Raw genomic sequence first — 25,778 nt, 5'->3', positions numbered from 1 at the left:
GGTTGCAATTGGGAAGGCGGCAACTGTCCCTGGCTCCTTCCGCTGTCGTTCTCCCCCTTTTGCATTTTGGGGCAGCTTTGGGGGTTTCTGCTGCAGCAGCTCTAGAACAACCTGGTGGTGGAGAAAATGGAGATCCGGAACCCGCACAAACGGGATTGCATTTGGAGAGATCCTTCTTCGGCACATTCCTGTTTTCCACCCTCTATGCCGTTTCTGCGCTTGCTTCTTCCATCTCGCAAAGGTGGAAAAATGGAGGGTGGAAAACAGTTGCCAGCCTTGGATGTTAACACTGGACCCATGACAGGTAGGACGCAAAGGGAAGAGGACTGCAGTGGGACTGCGACAAAATGGGGAAATGGGCAGGAAGTGGGCTCCCACCCAGTTTCCAAGTTGGTGCACCATCCTTGCATTCCCTTAGATCTATAGATTTTGGATTCCAGGCTCTAAAAGAGTTCCTGGGTCTTGAAGAGTTGCATATAAGCAAGGTGGCTCTAACACCAAGTGTTTGCAGTTGTCGTTTTCTCCATGCAACTCTCTATGCAACACTTCCGAGGTATTGCAGAAATGTGGTGACGTGGAGAACCTGGAATGACAAGGAAAAGGATTTCCAGCCTGGTTTCCAAACTGGTGGAAACTGCATTGTGTTGGATTCCAGGCTCCTAAGAAGTTCCTTCCTGGGTCTCCACCATGAAGGAGAAAGCAACAATGACAAAGACTTGGAAGGTAGACCATCTTGGCATTGAGCAAGATCATCTACCTTCCAAGTCTTTGTCATTGTTGCTTTCTCCATCGCGGTGCTTTCTTCTCCATGCAACTCTTAAAGATGTCACCCAAGTCAAGAGGTCTTCAAGAGTTGCATCAAGCAAGATGGCTTCATGTTCCAGGTCTTTGCTGAAGTCGAAGTGCCCATTGTGGAGCTTTCTCCTCTCCATGCAATGCTTGGAAAGTGTTATGGGGCCAATGTCAAGAGTTGCATAGAGCAAGATGACTTTGTGGTTTTCTCAGTCTTTGTGCTTGAGTTGACCCATCTGGATCAAAGCCTTCCTCTCCATACAACGCTTCCAGGCGTTCTGGATACATTATGTCAAGGGGCCTTTAAGAGTTGCATCAAGCAAGGTGACTCTGCAATCCAGATCTTTCTCCATTTCTCCATTCCAGTGTTTTCTTAAAGGTGTTATGGGACCAAAGTCAAGGACTCTTTTAAGAGCTGCACAAAGCAAGTCTTTGTTGCCTTCTACGTGGTGGTTCTGCTTGACCCACCTGGCACCCAACTTTCCCCTCTATGCAGTGTTTAAAGATGTCCTGGGACCATTATGTCAAGGTGTCTTTAAGAGTTGCATCAAGCAAGGGGACTCTACCATCCAGGTCTTTATTGTCATAGTTTTCTCCATTTGGGGTGCTGTCCTCTCCATGCAACCCTTAAAGATGTTCTGGGACCAACATCAAGAAGTCTTTTAAGAGTTGCATCAAGCAAGGTGGCTTGGTCATAGTTTTCTCCATTGACCCACCTGACATTGAACTTTGCACCTATGCAATGCTTCCAGGTGTTCTGGATCCATTATGTCAAGGGACCTTTAAGAGTTGCATCAAGCAAGGTGTCTCCACAACCCAAGTCTTTGCCCATTTCTCCATTGCAATGCTCTCTTCTCCATGCAACCCTTAAAGATGTTCTGGGACCAACATCAAGAAGTCTTTTAAGAGTTGCATCAAGCAAGGTGGCTTGGTCATAGTTTTCTCCATTGACTCACCTGGCACCAAACTTTCCTCTCTGTGCAATGCTTAAAGGTGTTCTGGGACCATTATGTCAAGGGGGTCTTTAAGAGTTGCATCAAGCAAGGTGGCATTACGTTCCAGGTCTTTGTGGTTTTCTCAGCCACAATGCTTGGGTTGAGCCATCCAGCACAAAGCCTTCCTCTCAATGCAACGCTTAAATGCATTATGGGACCATTATGTCAAGAAGTCCTTTAAGATTTGCATCAAGCAAGGTGTCTCTACAACCCAAGTCCTTGTGTATTTCTCCATTGCAATGCTCTCTTCTCTATGCAACCCTTAAATGGGTTATGGGCCCAACATCAAGAAGTCCTTTAAGAGTTGCATCAAGCAAGGTGCCTCTTCAATCCAAGACTTGGTCCATTTCTCCATTTAAGTTCTTTTTTCTCTATGCAACGATTAAAGGTGTTCTGGGACCATTATGTCAAGGGGGTCTTTAAGAGTTGCATCAAGCAAGGTGTCTCCACAACCCAAGTTTTTGCTCATTTCTCCATTGCAGTGCTCTCTTCTCAATGCAACCCTTAAAGGGGTTATGGGCCCAGCAACAAGAAGTATTTTAAGAGTTGCATCAAACAAGGTGGCTCTGCAATCCAAGACTTGGTCCATTTCTCCATTGAAGTCCTTTTTTCTCTATGCAACACTTAAAGGTGTGTCAAGGGGGCCTTTAAGAGTTGCATCAAGCAAGGTGTCTCCACAACCCAAGTCTTTGCCCATTTCTCCATTGCAATGCTCTCTTCTCAATGCAACCCTTAAAGGGGTTATGGGCCCAACATCAAGATGTCTTTTAAGAGTTGCATCAAGCAAGGTGTCTCTACAACCCAAGTCCTTGTGCATGCTCTCTTCTCAATGCAACCCTTAAGTGGGCTATGGGCCCAACATCAAGGAGTCTTTTAAGAGTTGCATCAAGCAAGGTGGCTCTGCAATCCAAGACTTGGTCCATTTCTCCATTTAAGTTCTTTTTTCTCTATGCAACTCTTAAAGGTGTTTCAAGGGGGTCTTTAAGAGTTGCATCGAGCAAGGTGTCTCCACAACCCAAGGCCTTGTGCATTTCTCCATTGCAGCATGGTCTTCTCTATGCAACCCTTAATGGTGTTGTGGAACTCATGTCAAGAGTTGCATACAGCAAGATGGCTTGGGTCAGGTGCCTGCCTGGACCCAGCTGGCACAGAGCTGTCCTCCTCCTCTCAATGCCACCCTGGCAGAAGGGAGGCCCCCACCCCATTCCCTTTGCCCTGCACCACTGGCTTCCTCACCCCGCTTGCGCCGCACACGGTGCCTTGCTTCTGCTAACCCCACGGCGGAAGGGAAGCAAGCGTCCTTCGGCCTCCCTCCCTCCCTCCCTCCCTCCGTGGTTCACGCTTTGCGGGCGGTTGGGGCCGTGCGGGTGCCCGTGCCGGCTGTTCACCACCCGGTGCCCTGATTCTCTCTGTCCTGACTCTTCCTTTGCAGACCAGGGCGCCACTGACTCCAAGCCCAGAACGGTAAGGACGCACACTTTTATGAACCTTTTGTGTTTTGCACTTTGCAAAAGTGGAAATGGGTTTGCGTTCAGCATTGCAAGGGCATCGGGGTTGCGTTTGACGCTCTTCTTTGGGGTCCGTTGAGGACTTCTTGGTCCCCAAACAGGAAAAGACCAGTCATCCCCAAACTCTCCTCTTCCAGGTGTTTTGGACTTCAACTCCCAGAGCCTTGAAATGCTCAAATCGTTCAAGGTTCTTGGCGAAATTCAGTGCCTCCCCCCAACGTTGCAAAACCAAGGTTCAGTGCCTTTTCTCCCCAACTTTGCAAAACCAGGGCAGAATTCCCAACGTCCTTTCCATGAAATGCTTGAATCGCTCAAGGTCCTTGCTTTGCAATGGCGAAATTCAGTGCCTTTTCTTTGCAAAACCAGGGCAGAATTCCCAGCTCCTTCTCCATAAACTCATAGAAAATCCAGTTCGAAATCAGGGAACATAAGCAGAAGCCTCAGTTGCTTTGGCCAGTGATCAGAGATGATGGGACTTGGAGTCCAAAACACCTGGAAAACCAGGATCTGGGACAATAAAAAATGAGGGCAAGGGGCAAATGCTTCCAGATGTAATGATCAGCAGGACTTCTTCCAAAATGCAATCCATTTAGGAGTTGGAAAAATAATTTTTGCTCCCAAAGAAGTGTGAGAACAAAGTGAGAGGGAGGCAGCATTCAATGGGGAGACAATATGTCCCAATTGGTCTCTTTATCAATATGGAAGAACATGGGAGTTTTTGTGGATTTTAGGACCAGGGACTGAGCAAGGGTGAAGAGGAGATTCCCCCAAAGCAGAACTGCTGGTATTATTGCAGCCAGCCTTGCTCTACTCCTAAAGTATCCCCTCAAATGTATAAATCGGCAATCTAGAGGTTGATAATTACTCCAAATCTTGGGTCGACATTCACCACTTGGCTTGATTGCAAACCACTCTTTAGTTCTGCAGATTTAACTATTGTCTTTTGCATTCTCCTTGTTTCTAGTCCTGGGTTGGGAAGACCACACTAGAGATATTGGAGCATGGGGATGGAGGATGTTGTTTTGCACCCTTCTTTGCAGGATGCAATGGGAAAGGAATCTTTATACTTGTCTCGTGACGTTTTGTATCGATGTTGTTCACCGCTTTGAGTCGCCTGAGGGCTGAGAAAAGCGGTATATAAATCAAGTAAATAAATAAATAAATAATCTTTATGCAAAGTGGGAATTTGGGGGGCGTTGGCACTTTCCCTGTGGCTTGATTGCAAACCAGACTTGAGTTCTGCAGATTTAACTATTGACTTTTGCAATCTCCTCATTTCTAGTCCTGGGTTGGGAAGGCTAGAGTAGAGATATTGGGGCACAGGATGCATCCATCAACATAGGGGTGGAGGATGTTGTTTTGCGCCCTTCTTTGCAGGATGCAACGGGGAAGGAATCTTTATGCAAAGTGGGAATTTGGGGGGCGTTGGCACCCCGCATGCCTCCTGCCTTCGACCTCCTTGTCCTCCCAACCCACCCACCCCCCACTTTCCCTGTGGCTTGATTGCAAACCAGACTTGAGTTCTGCAGATTTAACTATTGACTTTTGCAGTCTCCTCATTTCTAATCCTGGATTGGGAAGGCTAGAGTAGAGATACTGAGTTAGGGTGCATCAATAGAGTAGAGATACTGAGTTAGGGTGCATCAATAGAGTAGAGATACTGAGTTAGGGTGCATCAATAGAGTAGAGATACTGAGTTAGGGTGCATCAATAGAGTAGAGATACTGAGTTAGGGTGCATCAATAGAGTAGAGATATTGCGTTAATGTGCATCAATAGAGTAGAGATACTGAGTTAGGGTGCATCAATAGAGTAGAGATACTGAGTTAGGGTGCATCAATAGAGTAGAGATATTGCGTTAAGGTGCATCAATAGAGTAGAGATACTGAGTTAGGGTGCATCAATAGAGTAGAGATACTGAGTTAGGGTGCATCAATAGAGTAGAGATATTGCGTTAAGGTGCATCAATAGAGTAGAGATACTGAGTTAGGGTGCATCAATAGAGTAGAGATATTGCGTTAAGGTGCATCAATAGAGTAGAGATACTGAGTTAGGGTGCATCAATCAGCACAGGGGTGGAGGATGTTGTTTTGCGCCCTTCTTTGCAGGATGCAACGGGGAAGGAATCTTTATGCAAAGTGGGAATTTGGGGGGCGTTGGCACCCCGCACGCCTCCTGCCTTTGACCTCCTTGTCCTCCCAACCCCCCTTTCCCCTTTCCCCTGTTTCTTTTTAGGGTGACGAGGATATACAATATTCAACGCTAGCCTTCAAAGCGAGCCATCCTCCGCAGCCGGCCCCGGCAGCCGGACAAGCTTCGGACGGCGTGACAATCTACTCAGAAATCAGGAAGAAATGATCAGGGATCTCTGTCTTTTTGTGCTTTTATTATTGCTATTGTTGTTGTTCTCCTTCTCTGGAGTCTTTTCCGTGCCTCTCTGCAAAGATCGGCCTCCAACCAAAGGCGCCGTTGTGCCGCCGTTATGTCTCTTTCCAAAGCGGAGAGGGAGCCTTCGATGCCACCCTTTGAAGGTCCCATCTCTCGTGCAACGGTTAGTGGTTTTGCAGCAAAACAAGAGAGCATTTCACGCTCAGGGCACAAGCAAGGAGAAGGCAGGCCATGGACTCGGGTTCCCGCTAATCTTTCCGCAACCACGGCATCCCGGAACCGGGAAACTCCTCTGCGTTCCGCCTTTCTGCAACAATGGGGAGATACTCTCCTTTCTTGCAAGGCCTGGCTGTGCCAAACTTCTCCTCTCGTCGACTTGTCTCTTGGGATTTGGGGTTGCCAAGGAGCCGCGTTTAATGCCACGGAAGGAAGGGAATTGCAGGCGCCGGAGTGGCTCTGTTTGCTCCGGCAAATTGGTCTCCGTCGCCAGGCTGGGTTGGCCTCCCACAACGGCTTCTGCATTGAGTTCCTGCACATTTCAATCACCTGCACCTTGTTCTGCTTTGCTCGCCTCCCTTTGTGTTCCTTTGCACACACACACACGCACGCACAAGCATTCGAAACCTTTCCATGTATGCTTGGATTGCTCAGGGTTCTTTGTACGCAACGGTAACATTGAAATGCTTCCTTTTTGTTTTGCTCCCTTTGCTAAACCGGGCTAGAATCTCCCCGTTTTCCCTCTCGGTTGACTCACAGCAAATCCCATCTTTGTCTCTCTAGATGAACTCCAATCCAAATTCCAAATCGGGGAAACCAAAGCAAGCGGCTGCATTGCAAAACAGAGCCACGATTTGCAGCATCCTTATTTGAGATGGCGATGCATTGAAATGCTCCAATCGCTCAAGGTTCTTGCTTTGCAATGATGAAATTCAGTGCCTCCCCCCAACGTTGCAAACCCAAGGTTCAGTGCCTTTCTCCCCAACTTTGCAAAACCAGGGCAGAATTCCCAACGTCCTTTCCATGAAATGCTTGAATCGCTCAAGGTCCTTGCTTTGCAATGGCGAAATTCAGTGCCTTTTCTTTGCAAAACCAGGGCAGAATTCCCAGCTACTTCTCCATGAACTCATAGGAAATCCAGTTCGAAATCAGGGAACATAAGCAACCTGCTGCACTGCAAAGTGGATCCAAGTGGATCTGCTCCCCTTTTTGGAAACATTGGGATGATTTTCTATCAATATACACCCCTTAGGGTTTGTTTTTCCAAGCTTTTCCCAGTGATCCTTTTAGATTAACTCAAATCCGGTTCCAAATCGGGGAAACCAAAGCAAGCGGCTGCATTGCAAAACAGATCCACGTTAGGCAGTATCCTTATCAAGGGAACTCGGATTGAGATGCATTGAAATGCTTGCATCGCAATGGCGAAATTCAGTGCCTTTTCCCCCAACTTTGCAAAACCAGGGCAGAATTCCCAGCTTCCCAATACTGCTAGAAATCCCATCTTTGTCTCATAGAAAATCCAGTTCGAAATCAGGGAACAAAAGCAACCTGCTGACACTGCAAAGCAGATCTAAGTGGATCTGTTTCCCCTTTTGAAAACGCTGGGATGATAGATAAATATGCACACCTTTTTCCAAACTTTTCCTGGTGATCCTCAGCTTTTTCCTGTCTGGGATGTTTTGGACTCCAACTCCCATAATCCCCCATGTCGGGGATTCTGGGAGCTGAGGTCCAAGACGTCAATCAAGACCAAAAGTGCCGTCCAAACAGAAAAGAATGGGATGACATTATATCAATATGCACTCCCTAGGATTTGTTTTTGCAAGCTTTTCCTAGTGATCGTCAGCTTTTTCGTATCTGGGATGTTTTGGACTCCAACTCCCATAATCCCTCCATGTCAGGGATTCTGGGAGCTGAAGTCCAAGATGTCAATCAAGACCCAAAGTGCCGTCCAAACAGAAAAGAATGGGATGACATATTAATATGCATTCCCTAGGATTTGTTTTTGCAAGCTTTTCCTAGTGATCGTCAGCTTTTTCCTATCTGGGATGTTTTGGACTCCAAATCCCATCATCCCCCATATTGGGGATTCTGGGAGCTAAAGTCCAAGACTTCTCTCAAGCCCAAAGGAAGAGAATGAGGATGCGGTGTGTGCAGTTCGCACTCATTCCTGGAATGGAGAGCCGTGCCATCTTGAGCTGTGATGCTCGCAAAGCACGCTGGGCCCATCCCCTTTCCTCCTCCGCAGGGTTGTTGTGCCAGGCAAGAGATAAACATATCTCTCACTTTGAGCCTTTTGGGCAGGGAGGGATCCTTCTTCCTTCATTGCATTTCAGGGGAGTGCAAGAACATGGGTGGACTCCCTCCTTCGTTGCAAGGAATGTCCTTTTTGGGGCTTTGTTTTGCAAAATGCAGCCAAGTGTGGCGAAGGGAGCGCAGGAAGGAAGGAAGGGAGGCATTGTTGGGGGATTGGCTTGTTTTGCTTTGAGAAACCAGAACGCAGCCGAGTTTGCACAGAAACACCAAAGCGAATGGAGAGGTTTCAGGGGTCCCTTCGGGGTCGCCTTCACTTTTATGGTCCAGAGCTCAGGGGTCCCTTCGGGGTCGCCTTCTTCCCTCTTATGATCCAGAGTCATCCCCTGTCCAATCGCAATGGCATTTGGCACGCTCCAAACCATTGGTTGCGCCATGCACGTCATGCCGAGCATTTCTGGAAGGGAAGACATTGGCTCAGTGTTCACAACAAGCGTGAAGTCATGGCCGGGGCATCCTGAAATTGACCCATTTGGCTTGGCAGCATCTCCCTCTTTTCCTCTTTCTCCCCAATGTGCCCCAAAGGCCCCTTTGGGATGGTTTGCGAGGGACGGAGCCAAGGATGGGGTGCGGTGATGATTGTGGGAGGGCGGGACAGGGAAGAAGAACGGGTCCTTTTTGGTGTTTATAAATATATATAATATATATATTAATGTGAAATCTTTTTTGTTTTTAATTAAAAATTTGAATAAATTAAGTATGGAAAAAAAGGATATGTCTGTACGTTATTGTGGGGTGGGGCCGAAGGAGAGGAGCAGGAAGAAGACTTTGGTGAAGTTTCACTTACTTACTTAGGCGATCCCTCGTTGGACGAGTAAGATGGTCTTCCATTATGGGTGAAATTTCAAAGAATCCTATGGTTGGAAGGGGCACCCAAAGGTCATACAGTCCAATACAGATGGGTGGGTGGGTGATGGAAGAAGGCATATCCCTCAAAGGAGATTTGGGGTTTGCTAGGAGGCACCTGCCATTTCTGCCTTAGGCTTGAGCAGTTTGGCCTCTCCTCTCCATAAATGCGATTGGATAGATAGATAGATAGATAGATAGATAGATAGATAGATAGATAGGCGGACAGATAGACAGACAGAGTCCTACAGTTGAAAGGGGCACCCAAAGGCCATCCAGTCCAATCCAGATGGATGGGTGGGTGGGTGGTGGATGGATAGATAGATAGATAGATAGAATCCTACAATTGGGAAGGGCAGCCGAAGGCCATCTAGTCCAACCCGGATGGGTGGGTAGTGGATGGATAGATAGATAGATAGATAGATAGATAGATAGATAGATAGATAGAATCCTACAATTGGGAAGGGCAGCCGAAGGCCATCTAGTCCAACCCGGATGGGTGGGTAGTGGATGGATAGATAGATAGATAGATAGATAGATAGACAGACAGACAGATAGATAGAATTGGGAAGGCCACCCAAAGGCCGTCTAGTCCAACCCTGATAAGTAAATAGATAGACTCCTACAGTTAGAAGAGACCCCAAAGGCCATCCAGTCCAACCAAGGTAGGCAGGTAGAATCCTACAGTTGAAAGGGGCACCCAAAGGCTATACAGTTACACCCCTAAAGATAAATAGACAATAGTTCCAGATTTGGAAGGGGAACCCAAAGGCCATCCAGTCCAACCTAGGTAGATCGATAAATTGATAGATAGAGTCTTACAGTTGGAAGGGGCACCCAAAGGCCATCCAGTACAACACCAATAGATGGGTGGATAGATACATAGGTAAGATAGATACATAGGTAAGACAGACAGACAGACAGACAGACAGACAGACAGATAGACAGACAGATAGACAGACAGACAGACAGATAGATAGATAGATAGATAGATAGATAGATAGATAGATAGATAGATAGATTCCTACAGTTGGAAGGGGACCCAAAAGCCATCTAGTCCAACCCCTAAAGATAGATAGGCAGATTTGAAAGGGGAACCCAAAGGCTATCCAGTCCAACCTAGATAGATCAATAGATTGATAGATAGAATCCTACAGTTGGAAGGGGCACCCAAAGGCCATTCAGTCGAACCTAGACACATGGATGAATGGCTAGAGAGCCACATCACTCTCTTGACTGATGGTACTCCTATTAATGGAGCAGAAGTTGTGTGGACAGCGCCAATGGGCCATTCAATTCAAAAAGAACCGGAGTCTACAAATTTTGATGTGTATACCTTTCAATGTCTCATAGAGTTTATTTGTCGTGTCAGAACAACCAGTCCATTATATTGCATTTCTAACAGAACAAAACAAACAAACAGACAAATACAAAACTTGGGAGTCTGGTAGTGGATTAGATGTCCTTTGACCAGTACCTGGCCCCTTGGAGTGCCTCTGGTGTGGCTGTGATATGGTTCTCCCTTGTGCATCATGTGGCAGGGCTCAGGTTGCATTGCAGCAGGTGGTCAGTGGTTGGCTCTTCTCCGCACTCGCATGCCGTGGACTCCACTTCGTGGCCCCATTTCTTGAGGTTGGCTCTGCATCTCGTGGTGCCCGAGCGCAGTCTGTTCAGCGCCTTCCAAGTCGCCCCGTCTTCTTCTGTGTGCCCAGGGGGGAGTCTCTCATCTGGTATCAGCCATTGGTTGAGGTGCTGGGATTGAGCTGCCACTTTTGGACTCTCGCTTGCTGAGGTGTTCCAGTGAGTGTCTCTGTAGACCTTAGAAAACTATTTCTAGATTTAAGTCGTTGACATGCTGGCTGATGCCCAAACAGGGGATGGGCTGGAGATGCCTCTGCCTTGGTCCTTTCACTATTGGCTGCTCCTTCCCGGCGGATGTCAATACCGGCTAAGCAGTGTCATTTCTCCAGATACCCCGTGATAATGCGGCATGTCTCATTCAGAGCCACATCCACTGTTTTAGCGTGGTGAGATGTGTTCCACACTGGGCATGCATACTCAGCAGCAGAGTAGCACAGCGCAAGGGCAGATGTCTTCACTGTGTCTGGTTGTGATCCCCAGGTTGTGCCAGTCAGCTTTCGTATGATATTGTTCCTAGCACCCACTTTTTGCTTGATATTCAGGCAGTGCATCTGTAAGTCAGGGCACAGTGCAGAGTGACTCCTCCCAGGGATTTGGGTGCGCTGCAATGCTCCCGTGGGATTCCTTCCTTCCTTCCCAGGTAATGATCCTCAGAGCTTGGGATGCTTGTCTGTTCTTGAGATGAAAGGCACATGTCTGTGTTTTAGATGGGTTAGGGGTCAGCTGGTTTTCCCTGTAATAGGTAATAACTCATAGAGTTGCAACGAATTCAATCCGGTTTGTGCAACAAAAACCAACAACGAAACAGGAAATCTCACTTTCAAACCAGGAGCAGAACATTTTGCAAATGTTGTTCCCTCGTGTAATCAAAAGGTGCCGATTCTCTTACTGAGTGTGCATTCAAGGGCGCAGAGAAAGAGGGCTCTTTCCATGCTCAGTCCTGCTAGCCCTCCCACTCACTCCATAGATAACCTATGCTAGGTCCATATTAAATGTGGTCTACATCAACAAAGGGATCCGGTCCCATGTTAACATCCTCCGCTGTGCATTTTCCAATCAGGTTGGCCGAACGAGCCCATTCCTGCAGACCTGGCTCTCTCTCAGGCCTTTGCTGGCCTTTCTCTGCAAGGGCGGATTTGCATCTTTTTTGAAAGGCCTTTGCAGGGCAAACAGGTGGCTCTTCCTGTTGCCGATTTCCAGTAAAGGCCTGGCCTTCCCCACCTAAAGCAAGAGGAAACCCTCATTGAAGTGGGTTTGCACCTCATTTTTGCACATTATTATGATTATAATAATAATAATTATTATTATTATTATTATTATTATTGCACATTATGGGCCATCCAGTTGAATGCTCTCTATATAGGGCTTTCTTGCAAAACCTAGCATTGCCTTGCTCAGAGGTTGAGAGAGTGTGACTATTATTATTATTATTATTACTATTATTATTCCACATTATGGGTCATCCAGTTGAATGCTCTCTATATAGGGCTTTCTTGCAAAACCCAATTAGCATTGCCTTGCTCTGAGGTTGAGAGAGTGTGACTATTATTATTATTACTATTATTATTATTGCACATTATGGGCCTTCCTGTTGAATGCCTTCTATATAGGCTTTCTTGCAAAACCCGATTAGCATTGCCTTGCTCTGAGGCTGAGAGTGTGTGACTTATTATTATTATTATTATTATTATTATTATTATTATTATTATTATTGAACATTATGGGCCTTCCAGTTGACTGCTCTCTATTTAGAGCTTTCTTGCAAGACTGATTGGCATTGCCTTGCTCTGACTATTATTATTATTATTATTATTATTATTATTATTATTATTATTATTATTGCTGCACATTATGGGCCTTCCTGTTGAATGCCTTCTATATAGGCTTTCTTGCAAAACCCGATTAGCATTGCTTTCCTTTGAGGCTGAGAGAGTGTGGCTGTTGTTGTTATTACTATTATTATTCTTGCAAGACCGATTGGCATTGCCTTGCTCTGAGGCTAAGAGAGTGTAACTATAATTATTATTATTTTTATTATTATTATTGCTGCATATTATGGGCCTTCCAGTTGACTGCTCTCTCTATTGGGGTTTCTTGCAAGACCGATTGGCATTGCCTTGCTCTGAGGCTAAGAGAGTGTAACTATTATTATTATTATTATTATTATTGTTGCACTCTATTGGCCTTCCAGTTGAATGCTCTCTATATAGGGCTTTCTTGCATATGTGACCCTTGAAATGATTGGCTATAGATCCCATCATCCTTCATCATAACTTATGCTGGAGAGCTACGTCTTCACCCTGGAAACCCTTGACTATAGATACCATCATCCTTCACCATTACTTATGCTGGTTATCCAGGATGCAGTCCTGTATCATATTTGGAAGGCTTCATAGTCGCCATGGAAGCCCTTGACTATAGATCCCATCATCCCCCATTATTGCTTATGCTGGTTATCCAGGACGCAGCCCCATAATTACATTTGGAGAGCTACATCTTCACCCTGGACACTCTTGACTATAGATCCCATCATCCCCCATTATTGCTTATGCTGGTTATCCAGGGCGCAGTCCTGTATCATATTTGGAAGGCTTCATCGTCGCCATGGAAGCCCTTGACTATAGATCCCATCATCCCCCATCATTGCTTGTGCTGGTTATCCAGGACACAGTCCAGTATCATATTTGGAAGGCTTCATCTTCACCCTGGAAGCCCTTGACTGCAGATCCCATCATCCCCCATTATTGCTTATGCTGGTTATCCAGGACGCAGCCCCATAATTATATTTGGAAAGCTACATCTTCACTCTGGAAACCCTTGACTATAGATCCCATCATCCTTCACCATTACTTATGCTGGTTATACAGGACGCAGCCCCATAATTATATTTGGAGAGCTACATCTTCACCCTTGACTATAGATCCCATCATCCTTCACCATTACTTATGCTGGTTATTCAGGACGAAGCCCCATAATTATATTTGGAAGGCTTCATCTTCACCCTGGAAGCCCTTGACTATAGATCCCATCATCCCCCATCATTGCTTATGCTGGTTATCCAGGACGCAGCCCCATAATTATATTTGGAGAGCTACGTCTTCATGGAAACCCTGTATTTGACCCTTGAAGATGCGTCTACTCTAGATCCTATCGTCCTTTGCCTTATGCACGAAGGACAACGTCTTACTCATTCACCCCAAAGGCATTTACGAGCCGTTTGCCCACGCCAAGGGAGGACTACCGTGCCCATGTTGCATGATTTCCGCATCAGGCGGGGATGAATCACCCCCAAAGCGGCCGTAGATGGCCAATGGTGTGTGGTTGCCCCATAGCCGGCCATGGCGGCAGGTGGCCCAAGTGGGTTGGCACTTGTTGTGGGAAGAAACACCTCGCCTTGGGCAAACAAAGCCAAAAGGTGCCAAAGCAGACTACGCATCCCATGGGTGCCGTGCCATTGTTTTATGGCCCCCTCGATCCCCGCTTGGGCAAACAACTCGTAAACAGGGCTTTGTTTGTCCTGCAAACAAGGGAGATGCGGGAAGTGGGGGGTGTTCGGGGCCAAAGGGACAAAGGTGAAGCGGTCCAGGGGTCAAGGCGGGGAACGGTGGGCCCGTCTCAAGGGCGGCACGATGGGCTTCGGGTGCATCTGCACTGCAGAATAGATGCAGTTTAGCACCCCTTTGCCATGGCTCAAGGCTGTGGGATCCTGGGAGCTGTAGTTTCACTAAGGGTGCATCTACAACCTTCCTAATGCACTGATCCATTGGAATTGAACCTGGCTGTCATAGCTCAAGGCTGTGGGATGCTGGGACATGTAGTTTCACTAAAGGTGCATCTACAACAGTGTTGTCACCTTCCTAATTCAGTGACCCATTGGAATTGAACCAGACTTGGCACACAGAATTCCCACGACCAACAGAAAATACTGGAAGGGTTTGATGGGCATTGACCTTGAGTTTGGGAGTTGTAGTTCACCTACATCCAGCGAGCACTGTGGACTCAAACAATAATAGATCTGGACCACACTTGGTGCGAAGACTCAATATGCCCAAATGTGTACACTGGTGGAGTTTGGGGAACATAGACTTGACATTTGGGAGTTGAAGTTGCTGGGATTTATAGTTCGCCTACAATCAAAGAGCATTCTGAACTCCAACGATGGAATTGAACCTGTTTTGGCAAACAGAACTCCCACGACCAACAGAAAGTACTGGAAGGGTTTGGTGGGCATTGACCTTGAGTTTGGAAGTTGTAGTTCACCTACATCCAGTGGACACGAACAATGATGGATCTGGACCAAACTTGGCACGGATACACAATATGCCCAAATGTGAATACTGATGGAGTTTGGGGAACATAGACTTGACAATTGGGAGTTGAAGTTGCTGGGATTTATAGTTCGCCTACAATCAAAGAGCATTCTGAACCCCACCAATGATAGAATTGGGCCAAACTTGGCACATGGAACTTCCATGACCAACAGAAAGTACTGGAAGGGTTTGGTGGGCATTGACCTTGAGTTCTGGAGTTGTAGTTCACCTCCATCCAGAGAGCACTGTGGACTCAAGCAATGATGGATCTGGACCAAACTTGGCACAAGCACTCAATACACCCAAATATGAACACTGGTGGAGTTTGGGGAAAATAAACCTTGACATTTGGGAGTTGTAGCTGCTGGGATTTATAGTTCACCTACAATCAAAGAGCATTCTGAACTCCACCCACGATGGAATTGAACCAAACTCTGCACACAGAACTCCTATGACCAACATCGGTGGGCATTGGCCTTGAGTTTTGGCCTTGTGCCTTCTCTGCCAAAGGGGGCTGGCGGCCTCGGGAAACCACAACTCCCAGCATCCCATAGCATCGAGCCAAGGTGGTTAAAATCACTTTGAGCCTCTATTGTTTGGATCTCTATTCATTTACATCTGCAAAAAAGCTTCGCCATTTGAAATGGGAAAGTATAACTTTTGTGGACTACAAGGCCCATCATTCTTGAGTTTGCAAGCTGAGATGCTGGGTTTTGTAGTCCAAAAAAACCCCGAAATATTAAACCCTTTGGGCTTGTTCTGCTCAGACAATCAAATCAGAGTTTGCAGGCCAGGATGCTGGGTCTTGTAGTCCCAAAAAAAACACCAAATATTAACCCTTTGGGCTTGTTCTGCTCAGACAATCAAATCAGAGTTTGCAAGCCAGGATGCTGGGTCTTGTAGTCCCAAAAAAACACCAAATATTAACCCTTTGGGCTTGTTCTGCTCAGACAATCAAATCAGAGTTTGCAAGCCAGGATGCTGGGTCTTGTAGTCCCAAAAAAACACCAAATATTAACCCTTTGGGCTTGTTCTGCTCAGACAATCAAATCAGAGTTTGCAAGCCAGGATGCTGGGTCTTGTGGTCCCAAAAAACACCAAATATATTAGCCCTTTGGGCTTGTTCTGCTCAGACAATCAAATCAAGAGTTTGCAAGCCAGGATGCTGGGTCTTGTAGTCCCAAAAACACCAAATATTAGCCCTTTGGGCTTGTTTTGCTCAGACAATCAAATTAGAGTTTGCAAGCCAGGATGCTGGGTCTTGTAGTCCCAAAAAACACCAAATATTAGCCCTTTGGGCTTGTTCTGCTCAGATAATCAAATCAGATTTGCAGGCCAGGATGCTGGGTCTTGTAGTCACAAAAAGCCACCAAATATTAGCCCTTTGGGCTTGTTCTGCTCAGACAATCAAATTAGAGTTTGCAAGCCAGGATGCTGGGTCTTGTAGTCCAAAAGACCACCAAATATTAGCCCTTTGGGCTTGTTCTGCTCAGACAATCAAATCAGAGTTTGCAAGCCAGGATGCTGGGTCTTGTAGTCCAAGAAACCACCAAATATTAGACCTTTGGGCTTGTTCTGCTCAGACAACCAAATCAATGCTCTTTCTGGAAGTTAACGGGTTCGAATCCTGCTGAGTGCAGTTGGCCTGTCCTTCTGACACCTCACCCAGTCCTCTTTCACTGCAGCACCATGACCTTTTTATGATGATGATGATGATGATGATGATGATGATGCCATTACTGCCATATGACTCCTCCGTTCCCATAAGTGCCGCATTATATTTTTATTCGGTGACCGGAGAAAGACCTTTACGGAGACGGATTAGTTTTGCAGAAAACAAAGAAAGAAAAACAGAACAACATGCAATTGGGTTCCTCCCTGAGTCATCTGCAAGCGAGCAAGAGGAAGAAGAAGGAGAGAGAAAAGAAGAAGATTCCAGGAAACGGCCTCTAAATAATTCAAAGCTTTGGAATGAAAATGCAAGGCGTGCCTCTGAACGGAAAAGGGCCGTAACGCACACCCTTAAACCCAGCCAGGAGAGCGTTTTCTGGGGCCTGACTCATGCATTGTTGAAGAATGACCATCCCTTGGTAGTCTTTGCTCAAGAATGGGAGCCATTGCACAACCCGGCCCTGGAGACCCGAGTTCGAGTCCCGTCTCAGCCACAGTCTGCTCTGTATGTCCATACAGTTTCCAGAAAATGAATATACAATATATATAAATATACTAGCTGCACCTGCCACGCGTTGCTGTGCCCAACCTTCCCTCCCTCTTTCTCTCCTTCTTTCCTTGCCTCCCTCTTTCCTTCCTTCTCTCTTTTTCCTTGCCTTCGTCTTTCTTCCTTCTCTACCTGTTTCTTTTCTCGCTTCCTTTGCTCTTGGCTTCCATCCTTCCTTGTTTCTTTCCTTCCTTCCCTCCCTCTTTCTCTCTTTCGTTCCTTCTCTCCTTTCTTCCCTTTTTCTCTCTTTTGTTCCTTCTCTCCTTTCTTCCTTTTCTATCTTTTTCTTTCTCTTCTTCCTTCTCTCCTTCTCTCCCTCCTTCCTTCTCTACCTTACTTTCCTTCCTTCTCTCTTTCTCTCCTTCTCTCCTTCCCTTTTTCTCTCTTTTGTTCCTTCGCTCCTTCCTTCTTTCACTTTTTTATTTCCTTCTCTCCTTCCTTCCTTCTCTACCTTTTTTTTCCTTCCTTCTCTCCTTCCTTCCTTCCCTCCTTCCCTCCTTCCTTCCCTCCCTTTTTCTCTCTTTTGTTTCTTCTCTCCTTCCTTCCCTCTTTCACTTTTTTATTTCCTTCTCTCCTTCCTTCCTTTTCTATCTTTTTTCTTTCTCTTCTTCCTTCTCTCCTCTCCCTCCCTCCCTCCTTCCTTCTCTACCTTTCTTTCCTTCCTTCCCTCCTTCTCTCCATCTCTCCTTCCTTCCCTCCCTTTTTCTCTCTTTTGTTCCTTCTCTCCTTCCTTCCCTCTTTCACTTTTTTATTTCCTTCTCTCCTTCCGTCCTTTTCTATCTTTTTTCTTTCTCTTTTTCCTTCTCTCTTTCTCTCCTTCCTTCCTTCTCTACCTTTCTTTCCTTCCTTCTCTCCTTCCCTCCTTCTCTCCTTCCTTCCTTCCCTCCCTTTTTCTCTCTTTTGTTCCTTCTCTCCTTCCTTCCCTCTTTCACTTTTTTATTTCCTTCTCTCCTTCCTTCCTTCTCTTCCTTCCTTCTCTTTCTTGCTTTCTTTCTTTCTTTCTCTTCTTCCTTCTCTCCTTCTCTCCCTCCTTCTCTCCCTCCTTCCTTCTCTACCTTTCTCTCCTTCCTTCTCTCCTTCCCTCCTTCTCTCCTTCCTTCTCTCCCTCCCTTTTTCTCTCTTTTGTTCCTTCTCTCCTTCCTTCTCTCTTTCACTTTTTTATTTCCTTCTCTCCTTCCTTCCTTCTCTACCTTTCTTTCCTTTTCTCCTTCCCTCCTTCTCTCCTTCCCTCCTTCCCTCCCTCCCTCCCTTTTTCTCTCTTTTGTTCCTTCTTTCCTGGGGTTTGGGGACAATAGATCTTGACATTTGGGAGTTATAGTTGCTGTGATTTATAGTTCACCTACAATCAAAGAGCATTCTGAATTCCATGAACGATGGAGTTGGTGATGGATCTTTACCAAACATGGCATAAATTTGCCCAAATGTGAACACTGGTGGGGTTTTGGGAAAATAGACCTTGACATTTGGGAGTTGTAGTTACTGGGATGTATAGTTCACCTACAATGAAAGAGCATTCTGAACTCCACCAACAATGGAATTGAACCAAACTTGGCACACAGAACTCCCATTTTCTGATGGTCTTTGGTGACTACTCTGACATCCCCCTCACAACCCCCCCCCCCCAATGTGTCCCGACCCCCAAGTTGAGAAACACTCATATGTCGACATAAACAGAGAGCTGGCGTCCCTTGGAGCCCTTGGGAGATCATGCGCCCTTTCCTCCCTTGCGTTGATGTCATGCGCTTAAAAGCCGCGGAGCATCCATTATCAACGCAATGTTTCTACTATTATTAATGCTTCTTGGCTTTGCGATTGAGGTTCCTTGGGGAGATCTCCAATACAAACACCGAGGAATGGCTTGCTTTCTCCCACTGATAATACATTATGGATGTAGGTGAACTACAGCTCCCAAAATATCAGGTTGCCAACTTCTCAACCGGCTCCTGCAGCTGTGCCTTTAAGGCAAGTGATGCTTTCACCTGATGTTCCCTGAAGTCTGGGGGTGCGTCTGCATAACTTACGCAGTTTGATGCCACTTGGATGCTATAAGATCCTGGGATTTGTAGTTTTACAAGGCCATCAAAATGGTCTTGAACACTGCATTTATTTATTTATTTGTCGTGTCAGGGCAACCATAGAATCCTAGAATCAAAGAGTAGGAAGAGACCTCATGGGTCATCCAGTCCAACCCCATTCTGCCAAGAAGCAGGAACATCGTATTCAAAGCACCCCTGACAGATGGCCATCCAGCCCCAGTTCATTATATTACATTTCTAACAGAACAAAACAAACAAACAGACAAAATACAAAATTTGCAAGTTTGGTAGTTGATTAGATGTCCTTTGACCAGTCTCTGTCCCCTTGGAGTGCCTCTGGTGTTGCCGCAAGGAGCTCCTCCCTTGTGCATCATGTGGCAGGGCTCAGGTTGCATTGCAGCAGGTGGTCAGTGGTTGGCTCTTCTTCTCCACACTTGCATGTCGTGGACTCCTCTTTGTGGCCCCATTTCTGAAGGTTGGCTCTGCATCTCGTGGTGCCAGAGCGCAGTCTGTTCAGCGCCTTCCAAGTCGCCCAGTCTCCTGTGTGCCCATGGGGGAGTCTCTCATTTGGTATCAAGTTCCAGGTTTTCACCTGCCACTTTTGGACTCTCGCTTGCTGAGGTGTTCAGGCGAGTGTCTCTGTAGATCTTAGAAAACTATGTCTGGATTTAAGTCGTTGACGTGCTGGCTGATACCCAAACAAGGGATGAGCAGGAGATGTCTCTGCCTTGGTCCTTTCACTATTGGCTGCTCCTTCCCGGCGGATGTCAGGTGGTGCAATACCGGCTAAGCAGTGTAATTTCTCCAGTGGTGTGGGGCGCAGACACCCCGTGATGATGCGGCATGTCTCATTAAGAGCCACATCCACTGTTTTAGCGTGGTGAGGTGTGTTCCACACTGGGCATGCGTACGCAGCAGCAGAGTAGCATAGCGCAAGGGCAGATGTCTTCACTGTGTCTGGTTGTGATCCCCAGGTTGTGCCAGTCAGCTTTCGTATGATGTTGTTTCTAGCACCCACTTTTTGCTTGATGTTCAGGGAGTGCTTCTTGTCGGTCAGAGCATGGTCCAGAGTGACTCCCAGGTACTTTGGTGCACTGCAATGCTCCCGTGGGATTCCTTCCTTCCCAGGTCATAATCCTCAGAGCTCAGCATGCTTCTCTGTTCTTGAGATGAAAGGCACGTGTCTGTGTTTTAGATGGATTAGGGATCAGCTGGTTTTCCCTGTAATAGGCAGTAAGAGCACCTAGAGCTTCAGAGAGCTTCTGTTCTACCATCTCAAAGCTCCCTGCTTAGGCAGTGATGGCACGATCATCAGCATAGATGAAGCTCTCTGTCCCTTCTGGCAGTGGCTGGTCATTTGTGTAGATGTTGAACATGGATGGAGCGAGCACGCTCCCCTGAGGCAGGCCGTTCTTCTGTTTCCGCCATCTGCTTCTCTGGCCCTGGAACTCAACAAAAAAGCTCCTGTTCGGTAGCTGATTTCCTTGAGCGGTGATGGCACGATCGTCAGCATAGATGAAGCTCTCCGTCCCTTCTGGCAGTGGCTGGTCATTTGTGTCGATGTTGAACATGGATGGAGCAAGCATGCTCCCCTGAGGCAGGCCGTTCTTCTGTTTCCGCCACCTTTGCATTGATTCTACAAGATAGTTGGAGGACCAACCACTCTTAATGACAGAGGAGCAGGACATAAGGCTTTCCCCCTCTGGTCAGTTGGCAACCCCATTCGGTAAGGTGAGAGCACTCCAGCTTTTTCAAAAGAGGTTGCCGCCGTACTGCAGCTCCCAGCATTCTTCGCTATTCTTATCTATGTGGGTTTAAAGGGCATCCTGGGAGTTGTAGTTTCGCTAAGGTCACATGGGATTGTAGTTGCACTAAGGACACATCTACACTATAGAACAAATGCAATTTTGCACCACCTGAATTGTCCTGGCTGCAATGCTATGGGATCCTGGGAGTTGTAGTTTCACTAAGGTCACATGGGACTTGTAGTTGCACTAAGGACACATCTAGTGCAGAACAAATGCAATTTTGCACCATTTGAATTGTCCTGGCTGCAATGCTATGGGATCCTGGGAGTTGTAGATTCACTAAGGACACATGGGACTTGTAGTTGCACTAAGGACACATCTACACTGTAGAACGAATGCAATTTTGCACCCCTTGAATTGTGCTGGCTACAAGGCTATGGGATCCTGGGAGTTGTAGATTCACTAAGGACACATGGGACTTGTAATTGCACTAAGGACACATCTACACTGTAGAACGATTGCAATTTTGCCTGAACCGGCTGGCGGCAATGCTACAGGAAACTGGGACTTTCATTAAGGAACAAATGCAATTTTGCACCATTTGATATGCTATGGGATCCTAGGAGTTGTAGTTTTGCTGAGGATGCCTCTACCCTGTAGAATGGATGCAGCAGAATTGTCCTGGCTGCAGTGCTATGGGATCCTGGGAGTTTGCAGTTTGCTGGCTGCTCTTTGGCCGAGGGGGCAAGAGGCCTCATCCAAACTACAACTCCCAGGGCCCCATAGCCTTGCAGCCTTGGCAGTGAAAGTGCGGGCACGCCCCTTCCTCCTTCTGGGCCAAGAGAGGGCTTTCCTTCCCAGGTGGGTCTCGCAGGTAAGGCGATCCCTTTGCTGGGAGCCACCTGAATGGCAGGTATTGCCTTACCTGCCTCCCCTCCTTCTCTAGTGTCGTCACTTTACTCGCCTCTCGCTCCGGGAAAAGGAGTATTTGGTGACCTTTGGAAGGAAGCAGGAAAACAAGAAAGGGGACCATGGCATTCATCACCCAAGGAAGGTCTAGGCAAGTCACTCAGTCTATATCAATACAAATGGAACTCAAAATCCACTGGACGAATGGACACCAAATTTGGACACAAGGCACCTCTCAGGCCAACGAGTGACCATCACTCATAAAAACACAGAAAAAACCAGCCGAACGGACGTAAAAACCCCCAAAAGAAACTATATATACATATACACATACACTCATATACATATGCACATGCACACATATATACATACACACACAAATATATACACAAGCACACACAAATATATGCATACATATACACATGCACACATACACATATAGTTGTTACATATACACATGCACATATACATTCATACACATATATATACATACATACACATATATATACACAAGCACACACAAATATACACATGCACACATATACATATAAATATACGCATACATATACACATGCACGCGTACATGCACACATACACATATAATTACATATACACATGCACACATACACATATAGACATACATACACATATATACACAAGCACACACAAATATACACATGCACACATATACATATAAATATACGCATACATATACACATGCACGCATACATGCACACATACACATATATTTACATATACACATGCACATATACATACATACACATATAGACATACATACACATATATATACACAAGCACACACAAATATACACATGCACACATATACATATAAATATGTGCATACATATACACATGCACGCGTACATGCACACATACACATATATTTACATATACACATGCACATATACATTCATACACATATATATACATACATACACATATATATACACAAGCACACACAAATATACACATGCACACATATACATATAAATATGCGCATACATATACACATGCACGCATACATGCACACATACACATATATTTACATATACACATGCACATATACATACATACACATATAGACATACATACACATATATATATACAAGCACACACAAATATACACATGCACACATATACATATAAATATGCGCATACATATACACATGCACGCGTACATGCACACATACACATATATTTACATATACACATGCACATATACATACACATATAGACATACATACACACATATATACACAAGCACACACAAATATACACATGCACACATACATGCACACATACACATATAATTACATATACACATGCACACATACACATATATATATACAAGCACACACATATACTCCATATACATATACACATATAAACACAAAAATACACAAATATATACAAACATATACACACAGATATGTGCACACACACACATATACATCCATCTATATATCTATATATATCTGTTGTTGTGGATTTGTTCAGTCGTCTCCAACTCTTCGTGACCTCATGGACCAGCCCACGCCAGAGCTCCCTGTCAGCCGTCACCACCCCTAGCTCTATCTATCTATCTATCTATCTATCTATCTATCTATCTATATATGCAAACACACATACATACACAGATACACAAATATACACACATAAACACATATATACACACACAAAACATATACACAGACTACACATACACACATACACATATAGACATACACATATATATACACAAGCACACACATATACTCAATATACATATACACATATAAACACAGAAATACACAAAGATATACACGTGTATACACACATATATACACACACATATGCACACACACACACATATACATCTATCTCTCTCTCTCTCTCTCTCTCTCTCTCTATATATATATATATATATGCAAACACCCATACATACACAGATACACAAATATATACACATACATAAACGCATATATACACACACAAAACATATACACAAAACATATATACATATAAACATGGGCCAAAGCAATGCGTGGCAGGGGACAACTAGTGTATGTATGTGTGTGTGTGTATGTGTATATATATATATATATATATATATATATATACTAGGGCTGGGCGGTTTCGTTCATTAATTTCGTAATTCGTTATTAATTCGTATTTAAATTAGCTTACGATCCGATATGGAGCCATGCAGGAATAGTGTGAGGAGTAAATTAGATTCGATACAATTTTTTCAGTTTATTTCGTTATTGTTTCGTTATTATTTCGAAATTATTTTCTAATTATTTCGTAATTGTTTCGTAATTATTTCCGCATGTCTGGTGCAAGTTTCATAGTTGTTGTTTGTTTTATCACACCAACAGTCAACAACAGAGGGAGAGGGAAGCTTCAGAAGTTCCCCCTGCCCCATTTGGAGGTGGTTTTTTAGCATATTGCGCAATCGCGTCCGCCATTAACGAATTGATTTGAAATTAACGAAATTTCGTAAATAATGAAATTTTGAAATCTCAAAATTTCGGAAGTATTTAGAATTTGGAAACGCTAGCACCCCCTGGAAACGAATCAAGTTTAGAAACAAATTTTTCCGTGGTTACCCAGCCCTTATATATATATATGTAAAAATTTGTTTCTAAAATCGATTCGGTTTTTTTGGGTTTTTTGCATTTCGATATTTAAAAGAATTCTGATTTTTTTTATAAAAAAAGTTCGATATTTACGAAATTTCGTAAATGGTAAAAAAATTACAAAACAATAACGAATCGATAACGAAACAATAACGAATCGATTCGTTAATGGCGGCCGCGATCGCGCAATACGCTAAAAAAACTTTTGAAGCTTCCCTCTCCCTCTGTTGTTGACTGTTGGTGTGATATTATAAATTTTTTTCACTAATTAAACAAACAACAACTATAAAACTTGCCCCAGACATGCGGAAATAATAACGAAACGACCTCAAACCAATAACGAAACGAATACATAACGAAATACGAAGCATTTACGAAACGAATTGAAAAATTCGTTTCGTTTTTAAGTTGCTCCAGAATGGTTCGTTATCGCTTCGTTAACAAAAAAATAACAAATTTTTAACAAATTACGAATTAACGAAACGAAACCGCCCAGCCCTAATATATATATATATATAGAAAAGCTGCTTCTGGGCCCATCTATTCCTTGCAAAGCCTTGGCTTCAAACCATGGTTTTTTTCGTGTTTTTAGACTTTGCGGAATGATGCAAAAATAGAACGCCGTTTATTTACTCCAAGGGGCATATAAAATGATGGTGGTGGTGGTAGTGGTGGTGGTGGTGGTTGGTTGGTGTCTAACTGGGTGGGGTGGTCCTTATTTAGATTATTTTCAACTGCAATGAAGAATGATTGTGATGCTAAACTTAAGGATTGCAACCAGAAACAATAGAACTGCAGAGAATGGACTCTGAGGTTGGAGCGCCACCTCGTGTCCGGCCTGTGAAAGCGACGCCTCTGAAGTTTCAGATTCTGTAATTAGCAGGACTTTGGAAAGCAAGGTTTGCTTAATTTGGGCATTAATTCGAATGTAACATTAGAAAATGTGGACCATTTCCTCTCCCTTGGCAGCCACCTCTCCACCAAAGTCAACATCGACACCGAAATGCAACACCGCCTGAGCTCTGCGAGCGCAGCATTTTCCCGAATGAAGCAGAGAGTGTTTGAGGACCGGGACATCCAAAGGGAGACCAAGGGGCTTGTCTATAAAGCCATTCCCCTCCCAACCCTGCTATATGCCTGCAAAACGTGGACTGTCTACAGACGTCAACAGTGAAACTGAAATACAACACCGCCTGAGCTCTGTGAGTGCAGCATTTTCCCGAATGAAGCAGGGTGTTTGAGGACTAGGACATCTGTAGAGAGGCCAAGGGGCTTGTTTATAAAACTATTCTCCTCCCAACCCTGCTATACGCCTGCAAAACATGGACTGTCTACAGACGTCAACATTGAGACTGAAATTCAACACCGCCTGAGCTCTGTGAGTGCAGCATTTTCCCGAATGAAGCAGAGAGTGTTTGAGGACCGGGTTATCCGTAAGG

General features: G+C 45.1%; 1 protein-coding gene across 1 annotated transcript in view; it reads left to right on the top strand.

Moving 5' to 3' along the window:
- Positions 1-8,015, top strand: part of LOC132765050 (carcinoembryonic antigen-related cell adhesion molecule 5-like) — an 87,631-nt gene extending 79,616 nt beyond the window's left edge. Inside the window, exons 13-14 of the mRNA XM_067461199.1 lie at positions 3,220-3,251; positions 5,530-8,015. Coding sequence (XP_067317300.1) covers positions 3,220-3,251; positions 5,530-5,652 — 155 coding nt within the window. The 3' untranslated portion in view covers positions 5,653-8,015. The remainder of the gene's footprint in view (positions 1-3,219; positions 3,252-5,529) is intronic.
- Positions 8,016-25,778: the final 17,763 nt, after the last annotated feature.

Source organism: Anolis sagrei, chromosome X (assembly GCF_037176765.1).
Source record: "Anolis sagrei isolate rAnoSag1 chromosome X, rAnoSag1.mat, whole genome shotgun sequence".
NCBI classification, from domain to species: domain Eukaryota; kingdom Metazoa; phylum Chordata; class Lepidosauria; order Squamata; family Dactyloidae; genus Anolis; species Anolis sagrei.
The sequence above is the reverse complement of the archived record's forward strand: the minus strand, read 5'-3'. Positions and strand labels throughout refer to the sequence as shown.